Source organism: Phaethon lepturus, unplaced genomic scaffold, assembly GCF_000687285.1.
Source record: "Phaethon lepturus isolate BGI_N335 unplaced genomic scaffold, ASM68728v1 scaffold6906, whole genome shotgun sequence".
In the NCBI taxonomy this organism is placed as follows: Eukaryota; Metazoa; Chordata; class Aves; order Phaethontiformes; family Phaethontidae; genus Phaethon; species Phaethon lepturus.
Window position 1 is genome coordinate 131,187 of NW_010548320.1, and position 25,963 is coordinate 157,149.

The 25,963-nt window shown below is 40.7% G+C and overlaps 1 protein-coding gene across 1 annotated transcript in view; it reads left to right on the forward strand.

Annotated features, from left to right (window-relative positions):
• HECW1 (HECT, C2 and WW domain containing E3 ubiquitin protein ligase 1) overlaps nucleotides 1-25,963 on the forward strand; it is a gene marked incomplete at its 5' end in the record, with an annotated part of 164,909 nt that overhangs the window by 129,718 nt on the left and 9,228 nt on the right. The window contains 5 exons of the mRNA XM_010289929.1: nucleotides 330-482; nucleotides 17,846-17,944; nucleotides 19,345-19,474; nucleotides 23,570-23,716; nucleotides 25,108-25,222. Coding sequence (XP_010288231.1) covers nucleotides 330-482; nucleotides 17,846-17,944; nucleotides 19,345-19,474; nucleotides 23,570-23,716; nucleotides 25,108-25,222 — 644 coding nt within the window. The remainder of the gene's footprint in view (nucleotides 1-329; nucleotides 483-17,845; nucleotides 17,945-19,344; nucleotides 19,475-23,569; nucleotides 23,717-25,107; nucleotides 25,223-25,963) is intronic.

Here is a 25,963-nt window from a genome sequence, read left to right on the forward strand (position 1 = left end):
GCCCTCTGCTAGCCAGCCAGCTAAGGCAAGGCTGAGCTTTGTAGGCTTTACTAAGATTTACTAAGCCTTTGGAACAAAGGAAAAGAAACTACTTAAGGGATGTGACCGAGTTGCGATTCCTCCCAGATCAACCTGGGTGCTTGTGAAGTTTCAGCATCATGACTTGTTTAAGGCTCAGAATCAAGTTTTGAGAGGGGAGGTACACCATGTTAGAAACACTCAGCTGCACAGGGGTAGGTGTTAGACTGCAGCCAATGTAGGCAAAACCCAGGAAATGTACTCTAATGGGAATGAACCTCATTTTATCTTTTTTACCTTTTCCTTATCAGGTTGGACTATAGTGGCCCTTCCCGAGAATTCTTCTTCCTTCTGTCTCAGGAGCTCTTCAATCCCTATTATGGGCTGTTTGAGTATTCAGCCAACGACACTTACACTGTACAGATCAGCCCCATGTCTGCCTTTGTTGAAAATCACCTGGAATGGTAAGGACATTTCATGCAGAATTGAACAATCCTTTTGGAGCAATACAGAAATGGAAATGCAAAGCCAATTAAGACTAGACTACATGCAAATATCATTGCTTCTGCTGGGAAGAAGTGGGAAGTAGGTTGGGAGAAGGAAGAGAGGGACTAAGCGTAAATACAACAGCAGGCTCTGAAAACGGAGTTGTGATGAGGTACTACTATTAAAATGCCCTGCTCACATTACTTGGGACTTCACGTTTGTGTACTTCTGTGTGAATGTGAAAAGGACAGGGAGAACAGCTCTGCTTAATCCAGGCCTCTCCCTGGTCCCTTTCTAAGAATAGCAAGTCTGGTCTTTCTGTACATTAAGCAGCATTGTGCCTGGAAGCTATACAGTGTTCTCCAAGAGCCACATTGCTGCTCTGTACCCACCACAGGCCTTAAAAAAGGCCCAGTAAAAGCAGTTTCCCTTTTCTCCCCTGATGGAGTGTCCCTGCTTGTGTGTGGCAAGGCCAGCAGAGCAAGCAGGTGTACTTCACCTTACCAAGTACGTGTGCAAACAGACAAATTGCTGATCTTGTTTCTGTATCAAAAATTCTGAATGCATATTGTGATCTCCTCATTTTTCTATCTGCCTCCAGATCTGTCCCTCTTCAGGAGTTGTTTTTCCTTTGATAGTTTCAGATGTGGTTCAGTGAAGCATGGGCTGCCAGGCCTGGGCATCATTTGATCCCTTGTGGGATTTCATTGTGCAAAGAAATACTGCCACATGGATTTGTTCCTATGATATTTTTCTTTGTTTAACCAATCTCACTGGCTGCTCTCAGAGATCCCTTTTTAAAATGGAAGGCAGTTCAGGCCCCCTTTAAATTGCAAATAGCACATGTCCTTCTGTTCTTGTAAACACATCTTGCTTTGCTTTGGCTTACAGTGCGTGGGAGATCAAGAACAACTAAGTGGCTGCACCATCGCCTCTGTTAAGGTTGCAGTGTCAAAAAAGGGGTGTCACTGGGACCTAGCATGGTCTCTGAATTCTTTCTTGGTTTTGTTTTTGCATCATCACTTTCAGCAGTGGAGCACTGTGCTAACAATGATCCTTGCATTAGGCTGTTTCTCTGCTGACATTAACAGGAAAACAGCAGCTTCATTCTTACAGCTTCTCCATCTCCCACTGCAATCCTTAGACATGCGGTGGCTTCCTAGGGTTCAAGAAGAAATGCAGTCTGTCCTTTGTTCAGCTTAACAGGCAGCACGGATAAACTTTTGATTTAGGAGGCTGTATTTGTGAAGATGCATTCTGATTTCAGGACACAGGACTATTTAGGTGCAAACCCAAGATCATTCTGCCCACACTGTGAGCAAACGGGATGCGGGCCTCTTTCTCCAGAAATGGTGTTGCTATGTTATCTCAGTAGTATTTGAAATAGGCCCTGACTCTTACATGTTATGAATACTGTCATGGTGAAGAGTTCAGCTGCTGTTTTCTTAAGTGATAAATTCTGCTGCAAAAAGTATGTACTTTGATACCCTCATTTTGTTCCTCTGTTCATTGAGAGATTTTGGCATGGAAGAGGCAGATTTTGAAATGTACCCTGGGCATATAGAACAGCAGAAAGACACCTAATATGATTTTCTGTAGCAGTTAGCATTTAACTCAGAAATCAGTAGCAATGAGACACTTAAAATAACATTTCTCCAACTACATGTGTCTATACAGGCTTCTGTATACAGAATGTTATTTGGGCTTTGGGCATTTTTGGTTTTCTTTTTTTGGGAAAGAGAAATGAAGTCCTTTGGCCTGCAGAAGGAGATAAATGCTATGAATGAAGAAGTTTGTACGTAAAGTACTGTAAATAGGGCAAAATTGCAGAACCCAAGGGAAAGATAAGCAATCCAGTAAGTGCTTGGAAAAACTTCTTGAACCTGTTATGGAAATAACTGGCTGAGACCAGCAGTTTATAATTAGTCTGATAGATTACATGATTGGCTTGTAGATAGCTAGACATTCTAAATGTTTTTATGCTATGTTGACTGATCTCAGCTATTCATGTGTAACCCTGGAGACCAGCATTCAGAAGTTTGTGCAGCCAGCTAAGAGAGGATTTGGACCAGCCAAGCTTTTTAAAACTCAAAGAATACAATTCTCCCATAAAGGCTTTATGGGCTAACTTCTCTGAGGGCACTGTACTAACTTGCTTGTCATTATTTGTTCATAAGGAATGGAGTTTTCTGAAGTTCTCAGTCTTTTCTCCAACTTTGTTCTCAAAGTGCTAAAACTTCTGTTTCAACAGAGCCTCCTCCCTCTAACATGCAAGAAATAAAGATGATTTTCCTGTTCCTAAATCTGTTATGAGACATCAGTTAACATAGATGGATGAATCAGTTTTGAGAGTCCCAGGGTCACAGATAATTAATATTCATAGTCTTTTCAAAGCTTGAAGTTTGATGTCAGTCATGAAAACCACACAACCACAATTGGTTCAGATTTGCAGCTTTCTTGAACTGTATGCCTTTTGGTGCTGTGGGGCTTGTCATTTATGTGGAATCTACCCTTGACATGTTTTCCTGTATAATAATTCTGCAAGACCTATTCAGACACGGCTATATTAAGAAACAGGGCTAGCAAAAAAATTCCCTCAAAATTATTTTACTTTTTCTCTTCCTTAAGCAGAGAGTGGCGAGTTTGAGAGAAATACAACAAAATGCAAAAATGCAGAGTTTTTTTCATATTGGCAGAATTGGGAAACACACTCCTCTTTCCTCTGGCCTGAAAGTTATAGTTCTGCCCCTGTTAATGGCTTATTTCATGCCTTGCTCTTTGTACAAACAGCATTCTGAGTCCAAAATGAGCACATCAAAGTACAGAGTAGTTGTATGTATGCCAAGTTTAAAAGGAGACATAATAACTGGAAAATATTTCTCATTTATGGAGAAACTGAGCTTTAACACCTTTCCTGTAAGCTTCCATTGAATGACTTTTTTCCTTCGGTTAACATATGTCTGCTGAACACAGAAAATACAAGATATCACACATTTTCAAACGTCAAAAATTTGTTTTAAATACCCCCATATCTGAAAGGACACAGTTATATCTCTCTAGACCGAAGAAGTTTGATGATACGCATTTTTATCTGCATGCTACAGGATGTACCTGAAGCTCGTAGCCAGAAGAGCTGCTTTTAATCCATGCCAGTAACGAGCCATTCTATCTGATCTAGGTAATGAGTCTAGCTCTTTGCCTGGATATTTGAGAACATCTTCTAAAATACTGTTTACGTTCCCACGTAAGGTTGTTTGCCCTTCTCCAAGTAAATGGGCAAAATGTGGTGGCAGCTGCTATATATTATTTCAGTGAAAAGAATATGGGTTAGCCTAGAAAGAATATTCTTGTCTTTGCTGTTGGTCAAGTGTTTTGGGCAGCTAAAATAGGGTGAGTCACTGACGAATCCTTCTTGGGTTTTGCTCAATATGCTGGGAGACAGAGTAGTAGGGAATATTAAATGTTTCTATCACAACCTTACATGAAGTTAGAGGTGTAATATTCAGTACAGCTCCATAATGCTGAGTTCTGACATGCTAATAAACAGCTCCCAATACCTTGCCATAATAACTTCTCATTTTCCTCCCTGCTAACAGTCCTTTGAAAGATTTTAGACTGACTTTCAGTTCCCTGAAGCACTGGGGTCCAGGACACCCAATATTAGAGGGTATACAAAGACACTTTTTCACTGGAGTGAAAAAGGTTTCTGTCTCTGATTAGAATGACTAATGTTTGATTGAATATTGTAGGTCTCATTTTAACCAAAAAAAAGTAAATAATAAAAGATTGGAGAGAGAAAAAAAAGTCTTGATGCATAATAGATGGAGGAAATGTGTTTCTAAATTCTGGCAACAAAATATCTAGTTCCAGAGTTTGAATAGTCTCAAATCCTCATTTGAGGGAGGTCACTGGTTACTCTCCCTGGCTTCTTCATGGTGCATTTTCAAGAGGTCTAGAAAATTGCTGGTGTTTTCTCACTGCATCTCATTCACTCTGTATTGTAACAAAATGATTTGTCTAATCATGCTGTGATACAGTGTGGTTTTCCTCAGGTCTTTATTTTGTCTATCATTTTCCATAGCATTTCCCTACTCAGTTCTAGCTAAGCAAAATGGCAAACTGGATGTTTGTTCCTGTGATGATTTCTGTGTCCTTTTCACCAAACATGAAGAGTATTGTCTCTCTGCTGTTTCATTGTTCATGTGTCTACCAATTTCAGATGTTTCTGACTTGGCTGTCATCGTAATATCACATAAGATGCTCTGCTGCTTAGAATAAAGCAGTCCTCAGTGTTTTCTCGTGAACTCCTGCCTTGAGTGCTTAATCTAACAGTGACAACGAAAGTACCATTGCCTTTTCAGTTCACAATCTACTGTCAGGTGGAAATCCAGTCTCTCTTTTTTCACATCTTCTGAGTGGACCAGAGTTTTCCTTCACAGCAGTCCTGCCCCCAGGAGTAATAAGTAAGATAATGTCATGTGCCCTTCTTCGAGAGACAGCACTGTACTCACAGCGTGGTCATCTATACCAGACTTTTTGTCCCCAGATCCCTTGCCTGGTCTTTTGTCTGACTTGCCCCAGCAATCATTTTCACATCACTTTGAATTTTTAGTTCATTGCATATTTGTAAATGTAGAACCACAGCCAGAAATGTGAAAAGGAGCCCAGCCTCTGCACAGAAGACCAGATGGCCTAGACAGATAAAATCATTCACAGACATTCATTTGGAGATCTGAGGGATGCTAACTTGAAACATCTTTTTCTGTGTTTTCATAGTGAATTAATGACAGCATGTTTTTTTAACAATTAGGCATTTGTGAACCTTGCTGTGACATTTATGCAGTCAGAGAGCAGTACCCCAGTGTCACACTTATCTTAGAGGTATTTACAGCTTGCTAATCATACTTAGCATTCTGTGTTCATCTCAGAAAAGTCCTGTTGTGTTTTGTTTTTCTTCAAATTAAATTTAACACATTTATTTAGCAGAATCTTATCAGAAAGTTGAAGACATGCAAGTAAAATGTTTTTGTGCAGAACCCTACTGAAGACCAGAGAGATGATGATATAGTCAGACCCAGTGGCTTGGGTCCCCAGAAGCTGTGGATTGATTCCTGGCTGCAATATCCTAATGAACTCTATTAACTTAACGCTCATTTAGAACTGCTTTGGGGCAGGAGTTTCTTCATTCAGTTCCTGTAGATAACCCTGCTTTCTGCCCTCCAGTAACCCCTCGTTCTAGTCCATGCTGCTGAAGGGATTCAGACAGAAAACTTGCATGTATTTCCATATCGTATTCTGCAGGCAGATGAAAGCCTGTTGCGTCCACTCTTCATGCTGACATGAACTTGCTTTCCCTGTGCTCCAAGCCAACTGACATGGTTACTGCAATGCTGAGCTGAGAAAATATATGCTGTCTCCCATCAGGGCTGGTTACTTCAGGCTTAGCACTGCCTTGATTGCTTTTACGTGCTCTGGCAAGCTTGGCACATGGGTAGAGCTGGTACACCCCGAGCTAAACTCTGACCTTCCCTTTTATTTATTTCATGTAAATGAGAAACCACATAGCCATCACTATCTATCTCAAGCATGCTAAAGAACTAAGGGTGTTGTTTTTCCCATTTTTTGTTTTAATAAACTCAAGAAGAACCAAGAATGTTGCAACCTCAGCTGTCCTTTCTCCTTAGAGATCTTGCTTGGTTTTCTTAACCCAATTTCCTTAGGAGCTGTGCCTTGTGCAATTGCCCTGCCTATCCATTAGACAGTTTCCTAATCAGTTTGAGACCTATTTGACAGGAAGGTAAACACCTGAAAGACACTAATTTCCTAAAAGCTTTGCAAAACTTGTGGCTGGGTAAAGGATAGATATGCAGGAGTGGTGCCTTGGTGAGGGCAGGCTGGTGAGCTCAACAGTTATCTGTTCTGTTTGGCCTCTTGACTGGCCAGTTAGCACGAGCGAGCCGAAGGGTCCATCACATGCGTGGGCTCTGAACCCTCCATATCATCTTGCTCGGTAGCTTGAGGATGTGAGGGAGAGCTGTGAAAGCTTAGGGGAGGCAAAAGAGAGAAATAGGAGATACTCCAAAGTGTGGGAGGTGCCAGCAGAGATATATAGGAGGAACTGGAGCTATTGCAGTGTAGTACTATAGGGCCATCAGAGACAGATCTATAGGAAACAAAGCTCCATTAATCCTGCTACATGGGGAATGATTTAATTCAATTAAAATCTTTTTAAAGAAAGTGACAAATTGCCTCATGACCTAATGGGTTGTATTCCAATGCTGACCAGCTCATAGGATGGATTCAGGCACATTCCATGGCTCTTTATAGAAACAGTGGAGAAATGTAGTCACAGCATCTAAGCAGGAGGTCTGCAAACAGCCATTATTCCTCTCCACTGACTGAAAGCAGCTCTGGGGAGTATGTGGTCCAAATTACTCATTTATCTCTTTAATGTTTCAACTGTCGTGGCAGGCAATCTACATATGGCCCAATACCTGTTTTATTAAGGAAGTCAGAAACACTGAGTTTGGTTTTGGGCTCAAATGGGCCAGTTGGGTGGGTCTGTATTTGAGGGGAGGAATGAATTTAGAAGACCAATTTTGCAACCATCTTGAAGGGGCCTGTTTATGCCAAATGATGAAAAATCGTCCTCTTAAAAAGCAGGTCAGATATAGCACCCCAGAGTGGACATCCAGCAACATCCAGCTGATTTTGAAATTTAGATTATTTGCCTCAGTTTCCATTTGAAGAGATTTCCTAGTATGTAATCAACTTGAAATCCATTTGATGTACACTAATGCTCTGAACTGTTTTGAAATTCTCGGATGAAAGGCATCGCAGAAAACCAAAGCATTTAATGTTACATTACACTATAAATTTTAATTACTAGCAATATCTTGTTTTAAATAAATTATGTTTGCATGAGAAGTTTTCCAGCACTGTTGTAAATCTTCTGGACAAGAACGATATTAAAATAAATATGCAGCTGAAATAATTTTATAAGACCTTTTCAGTATGTGAGAAGGGTATGTTACTGAAATGCCTTCTTGCTGGTGTACTGTGATCTCTCGCAATGCCTTCTCTACTTAAGTAAACTTTGATTTTCCTATTAAGTTTGATGTATGACTGTATCACATAGAGCCTGCCTCAACAGCTGGTTAATTATTTATTAAGGGTCAGGAGGAATTGGAAGATTAAAGGCAAACAAAAATGAAGGAGGAAAAAAAATATCCCTAACTGAGCTTCTACAGCAACCTTCTTTTAAAAAGAAGTTCCTGCTTTATATTTACCTTATTCTTGACTTTCTGTCTCTTACTGGAGGATTTTTTCAAGTTCTTTTGAGGATCTGAATGGCAATATCACACAAGTTGAAAGAAGAGATGTCTCTCACAGGCTTTCCTCCTTTTCCCTTCTCTGAATCTTATACTGTCTGGCTCTGCTTCTGTAATTAGAATTTGGTTTGAGGGACAGGCGGGTGTTCTGTTGTGTTTTTACAAAAGTCATCTGTGTGGTTTTTTTTCCCCTTGCTTAAGGCCACTTAGTCTTTTGCAATATTGCAGACTAAATGTGCCCAGAGATGGGAGGCTTCACATGAAAATCTCTGTAGTGTCTCCACCTTGCATGTGGTAGAGGAGAAAAGGGTAAAACCCACACTGCCTCTGAGCATGTGGGCCTGCAGGGAATCATCAGGGTGGGCAGTGATTGTGTGTTTATTTGTAGTGGCGAAAAACTCCCAGGGAGTGATGAATGTCCTTGTATCTCTTGTTCCAGCCACACTGGAATGGCAAGGCTGAGCTGTCACCATGAAGTATTGCTCAGTCATCTTTGCCCCTCCTTATTTCTCACTGCATTTTATTCAGACTTTGGTAAGGTAAAGAAAAGTCAATTAAAGCAGGTGCAGAAATTCCCAAGGTAATCTTTTTTATTAGTAAACACAATTCATACATCAAAAGAAAGACTGCTTACAGAGCAGAATTGTTTTCAGTAAATCACCCAAATTTCTTTTGGGTATTTTTTACTAGAAAAGGCATTTCTCTTTGTGTAGGTTTCTCCCTGGGATATTTTGAAACATAAAAGTTTAATTTGTCCATTGAAAATTATTCTTCGTTTCAGTATGTTACCTTAGTATTACATTGAAATGCAGAAAGAGGGAAGATTAAAGATTTAAACTGATCTGATTTGAATGTATTTAAAGGGAGAAGGGCAATGTCAAATTTGTCAGTTTGCCCCAACTTGGAACGGGAATATTCCTCAAAGTCTCAATAAAATTATTGAGGATGAGAAAAATCCTGACCCGTCCACTCTGTGGAAAAAAAAAAAAAAAAATCTCTTTAATAACAGGAATACAGAACCATAAATTCAGTATCTTGTGACTGATGAAAGTAAGCTTTTTACATTGTGACTTATGACTTGCATTCTGGAAATGACGGGCTAGAAAGTGGAATTATTTAATTGTATTGGAGAGATTCATAAACAAAAAGTCAAAAAATTTTCTGAGATTTGAGAACAACAACAGAAAGGTCCAGGTCTGCTGCATTCTTTTCACAGGAGAGGACTGGAGCTGTCAGTTTGCAGTGGTATTAATAAGAGTTGGAGGTGTTCAACAGCTTGCAAAACAAGACCTAATGTAGACCGTCAAACAATTAATAGCATGTCTGAATTTTAAGACACAGATTTCTGAGTTTACTCAGTTGAGGAATCTTGTCCCAAGAGATGGGGATCGTTAGCTGAATTGCAGCACGGTGCAAACCCAAGTGTAAGGTTCTGGAGCGGGGCGGTAAGCCCACATGGCTGCAGTTAGCTCAAGGACATCTGCATCACACTTCGTCACATGGTGTAAATGTGCCTGGGTCCTTACCACTGAGTTGATGATGAGCAGTCTCTCGTGCATACGTACCCCAGCCAGGCTGGAAAGGATGTGCCTCCTTTGACACAATAAGTCTGTTATTGTGGCTTCAGTATTCGTAGTTAGCCATTGAAGGAAAACGCGCAGTCATTGGGCTTGTGCTTTTATGGCCCTCTTGTCTAGCAGATGACTCAATCTATGGATTTTCTCCTGTAGCTTAACTAGTTCATTTCAACACATGGCAAAGCTATGGAAAGCAAGCATAAATCATGCAGTGTGTAAAACTTTACCAGTTCATAGGTTTATAAAGTGTGCCCCTGCCCCAGCTTTTCCAAAAGGTTTGACTGAGAAATCAAAATCTCTTGATAAAAATGCTCTCTTGCTGGCTTAAAAAAACAACCCATATGCATCAGACTGAGTTGATCCATAAGGAGCTAATCATAAACTAAATTACTAATAACTACTAATAAACTAAGCTAATCATAAACAAAATTACATATGGTTTTATAGAAGGTAAGAAAGTAAAAAATGTCAAATAGACTAAACAACTAAAATGTTGCTGGGACTCAGAGGACTGGGATTCCATTCCTCTCTCTACCACTTGTTCTCTGGATAAGTCATTTTACTTTTGTACTTAAGTTTTCTCATTTGTCAACTGGAATATTGGCACAGGTCTCCTCTATAAGCTGCTCTGAGATCTGCCAGTCAAAAATACAGCCTAGGATCTGGGAATCGCAAAATGTAGAGGTTTGTAGTCTTCTATACAGTAGTTCATACCTCAGTCTGCATCTCCTCTGTAGTTACTGGGCAGAATTAGTGGAGAGTTTGCCAACAGTCTTACAGGCCACTGTGTTTTATCCATTGTACCAGCAAGAGAAGCTAAACCCTGCAAGCAGCCTGTTTCTGATGATGAGTTGTGTCTGTGCTGCCATATTTTGCCAGGGGTTCTCCTGGAGGAGGGTGGTTGTACGTTATGGTCCATGAGGTTAATAGCTCTGCAAGAAGAGACAGCCACTCCAGCACTTGGCCATACTCCTCCAAAACACTACATTCATGGAACTTCTTTGTCATTGTTAAAATGACACATAGCACAGATTTCTTGTTATAGAGAGACAGTCTACTTTGTTAATATCCTTACTAGTTTAAAGACAGAAGTGGAAATCCTCCTTTTTTTGTGCCGGGAGTCTCTGGTGCTTGGACAACCCATGACACCGAGGCTGGCATGCCTGCGATGACTCCATGCGGTTGAAGTCCCAGAGCCAGATTTTCTCAACTCTGTATCTGCAGTAATAACTCTAACACAGTTCAGCTGATGCGCAAGGAGCCAATGCAGCTACCTTGGTGTGGGCTGTATTAACTTGGATGCAGGGCTGTGCAAATGCAGCTGTCACTGTTTCTCTGTGTGAGCATTTACCTGGAGCCACTGTGTGCTTAAATTAATGACTCCTGAAAGTAGCTGTTTGATAGATAGTGTTGAAGAGAAACCTGAGGGGATGCTGTGAATTTCCCTTATCTACATTATCTTTGCTCCTCATTTTTCTGGATAAAGCAGAACAGCCTGCAGCTTTCCTGAAAAATCATACTTTTTTCTCTGTGACACAATTAGTCTTTTAACCTTTCCTGACAGTTCTTTTGTGGTGGGTATAGCCAGGGTATACGGAAGATGAAAAGACATTTGGAGACATAGCTACATTAGAGACAAGGAAAAGACTTGAAGGATTTGATTAGGTTAAATAAAGAAGCAATAAGGTTTGCATTATCTCATTGTTTTTTCAGTTACTGGTAAATTAAGCTTCAGGAATGGTTTGAGGTTTAGTTGCTAATCAGGGTACATGAGCTCCAGAGATTTAGAAGGACAGGGATAGCTGACGTTTCCATCATGTGTAAGCAATAGCTCTGTTTCATGTGGTTACCCTTTAGTACTGAGAAACAGAAATGTTGTGTTCCATTTGCAGATAGATCCAGAAAATAAAAGTAGGGCAAGCACTTACTGGAGTGTTAGTATTGCACTGGCCTTTTGCAGCAGAAAATTTATGCACAATTTAGCAATAAACTGAGAGATTGACTCACATAAACTTGTTCATCATGTGAAACTCGGGTGCCCAGCAAAAGTAAAAATATCTGAAGGAAGGCCAGCAAGAGAAGGTTTGCTCCTGTAGATCTTCACCTGAAGAGAATTACCAGTTCTGGATTTGAAACCTAATGGAAGTTTATTTGTACCAGGTTGCTTTTCTCTCTGAAAATCAGTTTTCATCCTTTGTTTTTTCTTGTTTAATTTCAGTTCTTGGGTGATGCACATGTATTTCACACATCTCTGAACACTCTCTTTGTATTTTATGACAATCTGCAAGCAGGCCTGCTGGACTGTTCCACATTCCATACACTTTACAATTGGGGCTACTTAAGAAAGGCCAGTGCTATCTTAAAAGTATGTTACAAATTTCCTTTAAAATATAATTAAATTTCCTAAGTTTTACAGGAATAGTAAGCAGACAGTATTATCAAAGAGGGACTCATGGAATATTTCATCTTTTGATGCCTGAATGAAATGCCTTGCCTCTGTGTAGAATGTATCCTCTATTAAGTCCCAATAATATTTGCAGGGGTAAATCCCTGTAGTCTATAACTATTTAACACCCATCAGTTTCCAGGCTGGAAATCTGCACAAACAGTTGCTCTGTGTCAGCACTCCTAAATGTTTCTTTTCAGTTTTAATTTGGAAAATGGACTGAAAATGAAGCTTATCTGACAGAGTTTTCGATGGTTTCATAGTAAGGAAGTATGGAGACTCTCCTTAAAAACTCAGTAACTGTCTGAAAACCTGGAATGAATTTTGACCATATATTGAGATGAGATGCATTTCAATATTTAGAACATAACTCAAAGGAGATTAAAAAGAAAACAACAAAATTTGTTGTGGGGTGGGTCATTCCCATTCCTTCAGAGGAAGTGTGTGGGGATCCAGAGTGAGCTGTCAGGTGGGATGCCAGTGTGGTGAGGTTTCAGAAGAGGTGGGATAAGTCCTCAGCGCAGCATTGGAAGATGCTGCATGTAGGTGACGCAACGTGTATCTTTGTCTCTCTGAGAATTCTTCATATTAGAGATGGATATAAGAAAAGAAAATGAGCCAACAATAATTTCTTCTTTTATCGGAATTGTCCTCCAGGACTAATTTAGGAATTATTTTACCTTTTCTTTTTAATGTGCTGAGACTTTGTGGACTTTTGTCTCCTGGCCTTTGTAAGAGCCATTCCTTTCATATTAATGACACATGAGCTCATCAGATTCCTGAACTGAAGAGGCATCATGCTGGAATGCCACAGCGTCCATCTCTGAGCCTGCAGATATGCAGACCAAATTTGCCACAACACCAAATGACACGGTGGCGAGGAGGCGGTCTGCAAAGTTTGCAGATGCAAGTCAGATAAACAGAACGGCATTACCTATCCTAGCCTGCGTGGTTAACCTTTCTGACAATAGGTCGCTTCATGTCATCACATTCATCTGTTCAAATGTTCCATCATTTATGTGAGTAGGGGTTAAATATGCACACCAGACTAGAGAAAGGCATTCGCTAATGAAGGCTGATAGAGGTGTGGATTTGATTCACTGCCAAGGTTTTGAAAAGATGATCTGATCTACTGCCAGGTTATTGCTCTGTAGATGCAGCTCATTACAGGACACATTGATCATGTCCTGCACTGAGCCAACACGAGGATATGTGCTACTAGCATATAGACACACACCTCTGGTGCATATGCCTGACCCACTGCAAATTTTCCTTAAAATTCATAGTGTATGAGGCCAGGCAGAGTTGCTGTAACAAGCTGGTCAGCTTTTTTTGCAAAATACACATTCTTAGCACTTTCTTGCAAAAAAAAAAAACAACAACCAAACCCACAAAAAAAAAAAAAAAAAAAAAAAAAAACACAAAAACACCAAAAAACAAAACACACAAACCTGTTCTTCATTTAAAAAGTGCTAGTACTGGTAAGTCTACCAAAATTCAGAAATCATGAATCAGTACATTTTCCTCTGCATGTCGTTTCTCCCCCCATTCTGCAAATCACAATATTTTTAGGCTCTAAGAATTTATTTTTATTTCCTTTAATCAATAGCTTCTGGCCTTCAGGATGCTCTCGAGTGTCTTCATAACAATGGAGGCTTTAAATGTCCTTTAAAACAAGCTGTACCACAACCTCTGAAACCCATGATGCCTGATTTCCTACAAATTTGAGTTTCATGACTGAATTCTCTGTTGTCTAATAAGATGCAAGTTCAGAGTGAAGTCTTTCCCATTACGGAGCTCTTCTAATACTTTCCCCGTTTTAGATTCTCTGGTATCTAATAATGGTTGAGATTAGGTCCAATCTCTTCCACTGTGGAAGGACTAATGGGCTTTCTAGCTGCATCTACCTGCCAAATATCACTCTCCCTTAGAATAGCTGCCAAGGGCAGAAATCCTTTACTGCAGTGCAGCCTCATTTGTTCAGCTTGTCTTTCAGGTGGCCAAAAGTTCATCTGCATGATGAAACAGTCAAAAGTTTTAAAACTGGTGCATCAGAATGTGTAAATTTGTCTTGCAGACAAAAGCTAGTTTTCAATAGTCTCATGAAAGGAAAGTTACATTTTCAAATTTCATGTGAACCATATTATATTAATCTCTCTTAAGCCCTTCTGTGGCATCAAGGAGGACACATTTAAGCCTAGATGATATGTTTGAGTGAGATAAGGTTTGCAAGATTTTAATCCCGTCAGGTGCTTTCTCTATTTAGAATTTCAAGTTTCTCATATCACAGCCAATTTAGCCCACAAGGCATGGTTACCAAAGCATCCCCTATAGAATTATAAAAAACATTCTTCCCCTGTACACATAGATTACAATTTTGTTGAGGTACATCATTCTCCATCTGAATCCAAGGAAGGACTGTCATATAAGGTAAAGCTGCGTGAGTTGAACAAGTTAAGAGCATGCCCTGTAACAAAGGGTCATTATGGGTCCTGCCTTACTCTGCTGCTATATGATAAGGACCAGAGTAAATTAAATTTCCTGTGACTCACCTGCAATTGGAGGAAAATTTATTGCTTAGTTGCTGCTACAGCATATGGATTTGTCTCTATAGACATGCAGTAAGTATGCAGAGTCCCACTGAGGAGAATAAGCCTGTTATTTTGCAACAGGCTGTTGTGAAAACAGGCTGTTTCAGGGACACCTGCAGTCTCCAGAAGGAAGGGGAGTTAGCTGGGTAGTGTGGAAACTTCTGCAAATGGGTCAAAGAGTAGTGTTGTTAAAAGCCAGAAAGCAGGTGCACACAATGTCCTTTTTGAGTGGATGAATGGTGTCGATAGGCAGGCAAACCAGAGCAGCTCCCCTGCTCATTAATTCTGTCCCTTGTTCCACCGTTTCCTGTTCATTAAGCTCCTCTGCATTTCCCTTCTTTGCCGGAGCACATTACTTAGGCTCAATCATTGTCTCCAAAAGAGAAGGGTGTTGAAAGAAAGAGCCAGAGCAAAACCTTGCATTCTTTGCCTCTCCCAAGCTATCTTCCCTGCTAGAAAGAAATCAAACAAGCGTTCTGCACTTCCTTGGAAAGACAGATGTTTAAGGAAGGTATGTTCCCTCCAGCCAGGATTTACCTTTGTGCTGCTGCTTCTGTCAAGAAAACTTGTTTTTTCTGAAGGGACTGTCTCGCCCACCTCTGAATCTCACCTAAGCTCTAAACCCTTCATGAAGAAATAAACACCAAAGCTTGATTTAGTTTTATCTGGCTTTTGTAAAAGGAGCAGTTTGTTTCTTGTTGCTTTTTTGTAAGTTTTGATGTATTTTAAGTGGGACTATTATGCTTGGCTGATCGTGGTGGCAGCTTGATGGACTACGTAGTTGTCCTCTAAGGACAGTAGCAAATGCCTCCCTTTTGATAGATATCCATTGACTTACCTCAGGCCATGTTTCTCAGTGGACCACAGGGGTGTCGCCTATGGTCCCAGGCTCTGTCCAGAAGGGACAAGGGGCCAGAGGACCTTCTCTTACACCACTCTTCAGTTCAGAGGGTCAGGTATAGTAAGTCTCTGCAGAGGTACCAAAGCTGTGTGCAGGGGAGGAAGGGTTCATGGACTGGAGAGCTCACGTGCTTTGGCCACAAGCACTGTGTCTGCTGGAGTGATATGGAGCTGCCAGGAAATATAGTCTGCAACATAGAGTTTTTTTATCCATTGTGTTGACAGGCACCAGGAGTGGCAATGTCTTGTTAATTATTTCATTTTCTTTATCCAGACCATTTATTTGGATTTGTTTTCCTACACAGTACCATTGCAAGGGCTGGGTTTGCGGAACCACAGGCAGGCCTCCAGTTTGAGCGAGCCCTGGTGTGTCCAGAGGGCTGCAAGCACGAGGACAGAGTGAAGGACCGCACAATCTAGAGCTGCCTGGCCCCACGTTTGCTTAGGCTGACCCACCAGACTTAGTCCTTTCACGCAGAAACGCTGCCCATGGCCTTTGGATGGTTTGATATGGTTCTGCCTTAAGGCACTGATTCAAATTAAAGTTGTTAACGGCTACCATAACATGTGCTCGTGATTGTAAACACCTTGATCTAAGTGCACTACTCTTTCATGTCAGCTTTGCATTAATGCCCTCAAAGCCACAGAGGTGCAGAAGTGATAGAAGCAGCAAGGAGGAAACTGATGCCGTTCACTCATTCAAGCACTTTGTTAGCAGAAGCAGCATTCCCAAATCCGTGAGACTTCTCTTGGCAATTTACTTTCAGCTTTACTTTATTCCAAATGGCTTCTGTCTGCCCAGCCCTGCACAGTCAAGTAGCCATGGGGTGAGTGTTATGGTGAGGAACACACAGTGCTCATAGTACTTTCATTCAGCGTTCGCTTTCAAATTGTATAGGGAGGGAGGGGGGTGGTGAAGGACAAAACCAAAAAAGTCGACATGCATTATTTAGGACAAATGGACTTGATTATAGATCCTGAAGGTGCTATAAAACTGATGGATTACAGGCTCAGCATTTCTGGGATTTGAGCTGTCTGGCTTCCACTGTACTTTCATTGTGTCAGCTCCCTCTTATTTCTTTGCTTTTTGCTGGAAATACTGCACTGGAGCACAAGTGAAGTGAAGCAGGTCCTAACTAGACCCAACAGCTGCCTTTTGTTGCTGCTGTGGAAACAGCTGTAAGGGGGTAATATAATCACTCTTCTGTTACTAGTTGGCTGCATATCATAAGCACCTTTCTTAGATGCAGGGGACCTGGAGGCAGCTCCTGGGGTGATGTAAATGCTAATTGGGCCCACAGCATGCTATTTTGTGCCCCATTTGACATGCTAAGCACTTGTTCTGTCCCATGAGTATAACATTGACTGAACGGATATTCTATGCCACTTCTATTACAATGAGACTCATGTTTCATTCATATGCAGGAGGGGTCTTTGCACTGGTCCCTGTAGTGGAAGGAGTGGTCTCTTGGCTTTTTGATCTGTTTCTCATCTTTTGTGCAATAAAACTTTACTATGATGTCAGTCAGCTCAGGCTTGGAGTGCTCACATTTGGGATGTTGGATTCTTTTCTTCTCTTTTACAAATAAGCAAGTGTTGGATGGGTGATGGGGGTTGTTCTTACAAAAAACAAACTCACCTGGACTCACACCAGTTTTGTGTTTTTCTGTCTGAGATTAATGATTTAAAACCAGATTTGATGGAAGAATATCTAGTAAGTTATAGAAGAAATCGTAGAAAGAAAAATTTAACAGCTTACCATCACAGGTCATAGATTGTAACAGGCAGGGCACTATTTGAATGTACTTAGAGTGAGACTTGGGGTGATTGTTCTTAGAAAACAGAAACAAACACAAGAGCAGGTAAATAGTGAAAACAGCCAAGCATCAGCATTTAAGAAAGTGGTCTGGGGACAGCTTGCCTGACCTTTAGATACTGATTTTAGCATGTGTCCTTGGTCACAACAGTTAACTAACTTTAACTTCAGTTTTACCTCTGTAAAGGCAACTTGTTACCTTTTTAAAGTACTTTAAAGGCCCACCTTGGGAGGGGTTGTAACCAGTCAGAATTCTGATTCACCAACTATCCTTTGCAGCAAAAACACACTTTTGATAGTATGTTTTCTGCTGAGGTGAGGTGGAGTATTACAGCATTTCGCTGGCTAAATATTGTGTTTGATGGAGTCAGTCTGTATCAGAACATTCAACTAAAGATCACAGAAGGTGAGTCTTCAGAGTCTTTAATGGTTTGGCACAGGAGAGCATGTAGCATGCCAGCTACACGTATGGGTACTGTAGTAGGTGGATCAAGAAGAGATCCATTTATTTATCAGAGGTGCGAGGAGTGGTGTTAGGTATCTGCTTGGAAATAAATTAATAAATTTAAGAAATTAAGTCAGAAAAAAAGAACAATTGCTGCCTGTGTAAGTTTCTATGCTGAATGTCTTGTATATCAAGCATAACTATACTTTATTTACTCTGTGTTTTTATATCCCAGGTTCAGGTTCAGCGGTCGTATTCTTGGCCTTGCTCTCATTCATCAGTACCTTCTTGATGCTTTCTTCACAAGGCCGTTCTACAAAGCACTGCTAAGGCTGTAAGTATAAGCATGCAGCCATGCAGAAACAGTGATCCTGCAGCGAGTTCTACAGAGACACAGACTCTCGTGGAGTTGTTTTGAGCACTCTGACCTTCAAGTCCTTGCCGCTGTTGGTTGGTTGGTTGGTCTGTGATAGAAGACAAACGTGTTTTAATTTTTCTTTACTTTCTCCAAGAACTTGCCCTTCGTAAATACTATGTTGATAAAAATGCATAATAAGTATGACATTTAGGAACACACCTTTGAAAGTACTGACCCATAATGCCAGAGTTTACTAATGATGACAGGTTACCGAAGTGATTAAAATGCAGTGGAAGACTGCAAAGCATCTTTGATGGAACAAAACAAACAGCAAAAAAAAAAAAGGGGGTGTCATATTAAGAAAAATGCATAATTTCTCATGCCTCACTGGTGGAGTAGGTTCTTATTCTAAACACAACTCGGATTAATTAGGAATGCTAATGTAGATATAAATAGTGAATGTTTTGTGTTGGTCTTCTACTGTCTTTTACACTAGTAAGTAGAAGCTACCAATAAAATATTACTTTCAGTGTCAAGTTTATAAGGTTAACTTTAATTGACAATCTGTCCCTCTTTAATTAATAGACTGCAATAAGACAAGGTCCATAAAATTTGTAGCAATCAGAAAAGCTATAAGTAGTAAGTCAAGACTGCAATTAAATGACAGAGTAGAATAAAGCTTAGCTAAAATAGTTTATCATTTAGGATAATTCCAAATAAGTAAAGATATTTGTCTCAACAGTCCTTTGAGTTCTTTAACTGTATTTAATTGTTTTAAATAATGAGTATTGCTGGGGTCTCAGCACTTATATGTCTATTGTATCTGAGCTAGTCTGGAAACAGCCTGAAACCTAAAGCACTCCCTGCATCCTTTTATTGCCCCTTTAGGGTATTTGAAACCAGACTGCTCATAATATCCACCTGCCCTTTCAGCAAACAAGGCTGACTCATTAGCAGAAATTTAGGCTGCCTGGTCTGCCTCATGTCAGTCTTGTGTGCTCACCTCAAGGATGATAGACACATGGAAGCAGCCAGGCACAACATGGCCGGGCCCATCTGGACTGAAGGTAAGAATGTGCCCTGAAGTGCAGGGCATCCTGAAGATTCACATGAAATCAAGCCCCAGGGATGCCTTCCGACAGCAAATAGTGCAGGCAGCCAACAGCTTTGGCCTTGAGCCCAGCCATGCAAAGCAGACAGTTGCAGAACTGCTTTAAGAGGGCCTGTGTAATGGGCTTTGATGTTAAACCAAACAAACACCAGTGTTATGTTGGATCTTTGGCATAAATCAGTTCATGTTCTTAGTAGTACGTCAGCCCACCAATAGTCATGGATCATATATTCAGCTATGTCTTTTTTTCTTGTCTCTCAATCAGGCCGTGTGATTTAAGCGACTTAGAGTACCTGGATGAAGAGTTCCATCAGAGCTTGCAGTGGATGAAGGATAATAACATCACAGATATCCTGGATCTCACCTTCACAGTGAATGAGGAGGTGTTTGGACAGGTGAGCACAGCTATGCAAAATATCTGAAAAGCAGATTTTAAGCTGACAGAGTTGTGCATGATGAACATCTTTCTGTCAGAACAGATCCTTCAGCCTTTCAGTAACATTTTCTTCTGCCTTCTCTTTCAAGCCACCTGTTTCAATGCAGATGTTTATTCTTAGGGTGTATAATATAAAATACCAGCCCCCCTACAGGCCTATTGAGCCACACACTGATGAGCATGAGGAATTCTCTCAAGTGGAGTGCAGCTCTTCTCTCCAGGGTGTAGTTCACGCAGATGTGGCACTCGGTGAATGCAAGCAATGTAACTTAAAGCTGATGTGACTGAAAGGATGGAAGGCGGGGGGCAGAGGGGTAGGAGGGAAGAAAAATATTTGGCAGGTGGTGTAAGACCTGGCAACTCTCACCATTATTTTGTCTGATATCTCCCTGTTAGAATACTGTGTCTCTTCCTTACCTTGCACCTACTTAACAACTTGGTATGTACAACCATTTATTATGCTTTCTACCACCCAACTCTACCTTAGACAATTCTCTTCAACTTAGCTGATCTGGCTAACTATAGCCTTAAATAGGGCACAACCCTGCCTTAAGTGCAGACTGGTAGCCAGAACAAGTACCTCCTGTGGGATTCTTTGGCTTGCACTGAAGCCTTGGTGCTCTCTGCTGTTGTAACCCATGCTAGATTATAAGTGTCTCTGGAAAGCCTTGAAGGGACCCAAAGCAATATTTAGACCAAGATTAAGGACCTCCAAGGAGATACTGAAAACTAGAGAGACTGAAGAACCAAGCTCACCAAGTGCTCCAGAAGCTCAAGGGATGGAAGTTAACTTGTGTAAGGAGCAGACACAAAGTACCAAAGGGAGCAGCGGGATCAGGCAGAATATACAGAGAGTGGCTCTTAGCCCTTGAAAATAAAGTTGACAGGAGTTTGCACAGAGCTAGGGTAGCTCTGCAAGCTAGGGGAGAGTTAGACTGCTTTCTGAGGGAAGGAATTCTGGCCCTGAGAGTAAAAGGACTGCTCCACTATAAGCTTGAAAGTAACAGAAAGCAGGCAAGACTTCAGGGGATATTTTTAAAACTGAATTTAGTCTGTTTATAGTACAAGGTCATGAAGGATGAGTAGAGTCAAGGGTGGATGTAATGAAAAGGATGGAGCAGAAGAATTGAAGAAAGAAGCCCCTGTAGGAAAGGTGATACTGTTTTTCCACAGACTTAAATGCAGAGTTTTTTCAGGGGCTTTGAGCTGACAGCTTGCATGACATTCAGTTGACACTAATATACAAAGACAGACAGACAGAAACATACAGGCATATTCACAAAGACAGATGAGACAAGTTTGTATTTACATTGGAAGACTACAAAGATGAATAAGAATCTCAGCCTGAATTGCCCTGATGCATCTGAAGGTAACATTTGGCACACTAATTACTTGTTACACTCTCCCCAAAGAAAAGAGATAGACAATTACACTGGAGTCTGTTGTGGAAGATAAGAGATGGCTCCAAAGAGAATAGGAAAAAATCACAATCTCTTGCAGATACTATGATATGAAAGCAAAAGAATGCTAAAAGCCAGATTTTTACACCCATTCACATGTTGTCTAATACTTTATTTCACATGTACTAGACACTGACGTTGCTAGATCTAGTGATGGGGGAAAGCATGGTTCTATGCTGTGAATTACGATTGTCAGAATCTAAGAGTCCTAAGTGAAAGTGAGATTTTCCCCCTCCTGAAATTTGCTAAGTGCTGACAGCAAAATAACAACGAAATCGCAAATCACATTTTATGCTCACAGATGGATCCCAGTTGGAAATTCTTGCATGCCAAGATTATCTGACCACTTATATGCCGTTTGAACATTGCTTTGCTGGATACATGTGCAAGTGTAGATCACAGTGGGAGCCCTGCTAATATTTGGGAAGCTGGATTTCAAGGGTTGGGTAAGGCAAACAAGAAATAGTGTCTCTTTGAGAAGCTATGTGGTAGATGTGTTACAGCCCTTCTCTCCTGCTTCCACAATGATTTTATTATGGACCAGTCACTGCTATTTTCTTTTTTTTTTTTTTTTTTTTCTTGTCTCATCTCTGACATGTATTTAGCTTTTAAACCTTTCAGGCTAAATTCTCTTTCTTGATACGTTTTTTATTAGAATTTACTACTGAGGAGCTGTAGCCTTCTTGCATACCAGCGACCGGAGCACTACTGTAATAGCAGAGACATGATGTCAAACCAAGTGTCACACATTTTTACTGGTGGGGACTGGATGCCAATTTGAGAATTACACTTATAAGACTGAGAGAGGCATCGACTGCTTGTGACCCTAAGTACTTCCTCATGCTTTTACCCAATAGAAAGTGTTCTTCCAGGCCTTTCTCCAAGCTGCATATCTCTGTATGTGGATAGGGTCTATCTCCAAGCCCTGGCAATTGCTCTAGTCAGATAAAAGGAATGGTTGAAATGTCTCCTTGCTACTCTGAAACCTGATTCTGAATTCCAGGTCACAGCTGTATTTAATGCCTCTATGAACAAGAAAGGAAAAATAAGGACATGCTGTTACTGATTGCCTGCCTCCAATTCTAGATAACTTACTGTATTTGAAATCATACAGATATGAGAAGTTGAAGAAATCACTAGCATGTCTAGGTGATTTCTTGGGATTTCCTGGATTTCCTGGGAAATCTTGCAGGATATTTAGAACATCTGGGCTTATAGTCATGCTTAAAGCTAGACAACGTTTAGTCGTTGGTTTTAACAGATGTATCTGAATGCCACACAGTCTTGAAGAATACAGCATGGCAGCTGGGCCAGAGTCTTACCCTCTGGACGATGCAGTGTTGTTTGTGTAATGGTGATGCAGTGATTTACATTTGGGAGTTTAACCTGAACCATCTAAGAATTCCTAACTCATTACATCCAACCTTACTTGTTCTTGCTGTTTCTCAACAAAGCTACAGATTAGGTGACTCATGGAGTGTTTCCATAATTTATAATGTTACAACAGGTCCCTCAAGCAAACTGACCTAAATACTATATATACTGTGTGCTGTCTGTTGGGCTAATAAATAGATAATAATATAAATAATATGTAAATAATAAAAAAAATATGTATTCATGCAGCTCATTTACCATCTGTGCTAGACATTGTTGTTACAGCAGCAGAAAACTAGAGGAGAGCAAAAACATTCTTCCTTTTAAATCCACTAGATTAAATGTGAAAATAATTGCAAGATAAATATTATTTTCTGTCACATGTGAGGAGTATGTGCTTGCTGGATAGAATCTAGACTGATTCCTTAAATCCCTTCTCAATCTTAAGCCTTAGTAACCTAAGCCAATTAAATTAACCATTAAAATTCAATGAAATGCTGTAGCTCTTGGTTTTTAAAAAAGGTTATTTACAGTACAAAAACTTTGCAGGTTTGAATGGCTGATACAAAACTCTGAATCCCACAGTGACTATACGTGTTGTCTGTGCAGGGTGCTGTACAGGTCTTGCTTGGGTAGTGTATTGGGAATACTCATTTTGTGATAATTTCTTTGGCTATTGGCATTTCTGAGTAAACACTTTTATTAGTTGGGGAAGGGTAACACTTGTTGCCTAAGAGACAAGTAGATATCCCTTCCAGTTTGTGGAACAGTCTGCCTATTCCAATGCTGTCTTTGCCTCTCCCTCCTGTTGTTTCTTGTACTGTTGCTTGGATAATCTACAGCAAGTAGCAAGCTGATACAGTTGTCACCCTCTCTGCAGCTCCTAGGGGTGGAAAGGAGAGGAGGTGGATGAAAAGATGGGCCAGAGTGGCACATTGTACATGGCTTATGGGTGGTGTTCTCCGAATCAGTCTTTGCTGGTACAGTTTGGAGTAACCGAAAGGTCAGTTGAGCTTCAGCTGGGGATAAGGCTAGGGCTAGGGCTGAGGGGTGTCCCTCATTATCCTTTTTGTTTCTACTACAAATAGACAAGAGGCTGGCAGGCCAGAAATAGAAATATGGCTGTTATATTTCTCACTTACATTTTCAAAGTGCAACTTAAACTTGAAACGCAATGTGATCCATACATTGCTACACCACTATTTATCTTTGTTCTGTAGGTGACAGAGAGAGAGCTGAAATCTGGAGGAGCAAATACAGCAGTAACAGAAAAGAACAAAAAAGAGTACATCGAGAGAATGGTTAAGTGGCGAGTGGAACGAGGAGTGGTTCAGCAAACAGAGGCCCTGGTCCGTGGCTTCTACGAAGTAAGTAACAAAACGATGCTCCCACAGTCTTCCATTTCTCATCTGAATGAGATGACCCCATGGTTAAACTATGCTTCCTCAGTACCCTAGGAAATAGCTAAACAGACACAGATGGCAAGGAATTGGAGTGCCTGGATCTGTAGAGACAGGGACCTTGGATGTGTCATGTTTAGCTAATGTTAAAGGGAGAAAGGAAAGAAACGTCTATTCTGAATGTCATAAAGCATAACAATCAAGAGGTAAGAAGGATACTGCTTTCTGTTCACAAAGTAAGAGAAGTAGTTGTTTGCAAATTTTGTTTTATGCTGCTGTGATACAAAAGAAGATTGTGAAGAACTGTACACTTCAGTGAGGAGCTGGTGTGACACTATCTTTAGGGACTTGTTGCAGTAAACTTCGTCCTAGAAGGCAGTCAGCTATTATCTTGCTGGTATTCATAGATGCTGCTCCATCGTTGTCCCTGTATTTTGCTAATTTTATCTTTGCTGAAGACCTGGATCTGAGAACATCTTTCTGGCAGAGCTACTACAAGGACTGCCAAAAGACTGGATGAAAACCTGTGGCTTTGCTGACCAACGCATGTAGTTGCTTATTCTTGCCCCCCTTACTAATCGCATTCAAACATGTATCTTGTCCTGGCAGCTGTATAATATAAGCAGAAGTTGAGGGCTGTCTTGCAGAGGGAAATAAACTGAAAGGATGGCAGCCCTGGAAAATGGAACAGCAGATAAGGGACACACAGAATGGTATGGTAACTGATGGCTCCAAGTAGTCGTGTGCTGACGTTTACTGGGAGTGGCAGCCAGTGAGGGTGGCTTTGTAGCTGAATAGACTTGGTCGGCTCTTTCCTGTAGAAAGGGGTTGGCTAAGTGACTCCGTACAGTTTACTGAAGTGTGCATATGGTTTGCTAGCTTTTTTTTCATGTAAATACTGCAGGTTTTTAAAGCTTTTGGTTTCACATAATAAAGAAAGTGAACTTCAGCTGCATCTTCAGCTTCAGGATGAAGACCTGAGGGCAATCCTACACAATTGTAATCAAATTCCGATGCAAAACATATAAATTGTCCATATTACAAATCCAGTCTTTGACTGTCAAAATCCCTTGTCAGAATGAATGTAACAATGAAGAATGTTCTGTGCAGATTATGTCCTGTCACTTGTAGCATCTCATTCTGGTCAAATCTCATGTATCATCATTGTTTGCAGCTCAAAATATCAGCAGACTCCTTGAAGAAGAGCACAGATTTATCAGCAGAGGAGTGGAAGCTGGCTGTCAGCTTGCAGACTTCATCGGAATAAAGAGCTGGCCATCAGAGCCATAGGTTTACAAGACATTGTATCTGCTTTATTTCCAGTCTGAAACTGTGCTTACGAGTGGTTCTTGTTCCAGGTTGTAGACTCCAGGCTTGTCTCTGTTTTTGATGCCAGAGAACTGGAGCTGGTTATAGCTGGCACTGCAGAAATAGACCTCAGTGACTGGCGTAACAACACGGAATATCGTGGAGGTAAACTGCCTGCTGATGCTTACTAATATCTTAACTGTTTTTAGTCTAAAACATGAAAGACTTGGTCCATCTTTTCCTTCTGTCTTTCCTGAGGGAAATGCCCTATTTTGCTCAGGAAGTTTCTGTGAAGAATAACTCATGAAATAAAATAAGTAGAATCTCAGGTTTGGATCAACAGATGTCATAATACTAAAATTGCTTTTGCTACTTCTATCCATGTTTTACTGGCTCAATTCCTACCAACTTAATAGGAGTTTTGACTATTAAGGACTGAAAAGGATTTGCAGTATTAGATCTAAAACTTACTTACTCAGATGACTCTGAATGAACTCCTGGCCTCACAGAAAGTAGTATCACAAGTCATCTTGGCTTCAGCAGAGAGCTGAATTCAAGAGGTGAGTTTCACGGTTCCCCATTACACTTCAACAAAATACAGATCTTGCTTAACCATTCCGTCAGCCTAAACTATGTCAAGTTGGATTTTTTCCGTTCTCCTCTAATGCTTGGCCTGGTCTTGCTTTAAATGCTGAGTGTGGTTTATCTAGACTGTCTTAGATGATGGATAAATGTGAAATCCCCCAGTTCTGCGCTACAGAAGGAAAGTCCCTGAGGTTCACATATCCTGCCCTGAAATACAAGGTTTAAGTCTTTGCTGCCCACTGCCCAGCCTTTGTGTTACCTTCAAATATGCAGTTTACCACAAGTGCAGCTGGTCCCCCAGGTTATTCTCCTCCTACTTTT